The following is a 781-nucleotide window of genomic DNA, read 5'->3' as shown; positions in this document are numbered from 1 at the left end:
GCTACAAGATTTTCACTATGTAATAGTATTATATGGGATAGATCCCATTATTATTGATTGAAAACTGTTCAAGTTATATTATATAATGAAATAGTTTGCTTTAAGAAGTTTTCATGCATAATTATTTAGATTATTGATTCAGAGAAAATTGTTTGATTCAGGATTATTAGGTTCATATTTTTGTAGAATATAAACCCAGAGTTTATATAGGTGCCTATATGGTGACATCGGCACCATATATCATCAGATATGGTGCCTATATATAACACCCATATGTTAGGTGTTGGTCATATCACCATATGACTAACGCCTATATGGTGATAGGACTCATGGCATGTTATGTTTTAGAAAGCAGAGCACATTGAGAGAAACATCTGATCACACGGGACAAGAGACATACAGTGGGGGGAAATAAATATTCGTACACTTGAAAAATCGTATTTTAATGTATGCAAGTACACAAACTGAACAGGATAAGTGATTTATATTATGTATAGAGGTGCATTGTATTCAAAAATAGCATCAATAGAAATTAAATCTCAATGCACAAAAATTAATGCAACATGTTAACTTCTTCGGGTCAAAAAAGTATTCGTACAAAACAACTTTTGACTAATATTTCACACCAGAACATTCCAGAATGTACTAGAAACATGTAGCACGTTCCAGTAATGTAATCAGTAACCATAGTTAACGTATTTTGCAACTACCAGATCATTCTGCAACTGCCCGTAGTACAAGAAGGTCTCAAAAATGGCTAAAGGTAAAGAACTAACAAGTT

The 781-nt window shown here is 32.4% G+C and overlaps 1 protein-coding gene across 1 annotated transcript in view; it reads left to right on the top strand.

Annotated features, from left to right (window-relative positions):
* The first annotated feature begins 299 nt into the window (after window positions 1-299).
* LOC108679018 (mucin-5AC) overlaps window positions 300-781 on the top strand; it is a 13,082-nt gene continuing 12,600 nt past the window's right edge. Inside the window, exon 1 of the mRNA XM_047882587.1 lies at window positions 300-317. Coding sequence (XP_047738543.1) covers window positions 300-317 — 18 coding nt within the window. The remainder of the gene's footprint in view (window positions 318-781) is intronic.

The sequence above is a fragment of the Hyalella azteca genome, unplaced genomic scaffold (genome assembly GCF_000764305.2).
Source record: "Hyalella azteca isolate HAZT.00-mixed unplaced genomic scaffold, Hazt_2.0.2 contig10791, whole genome shotgun sequence".
NCBI lineage: Eukaryota > Metazoa > Arthropoda > Malacostraca > Amphipoda > Hyalellidae > Hyalella > Hyalella azteca.
Note: the sequence above shows the minus strand (reverse complement) of the source record. Positions and strands in the feature narration are given on the sequence as shown.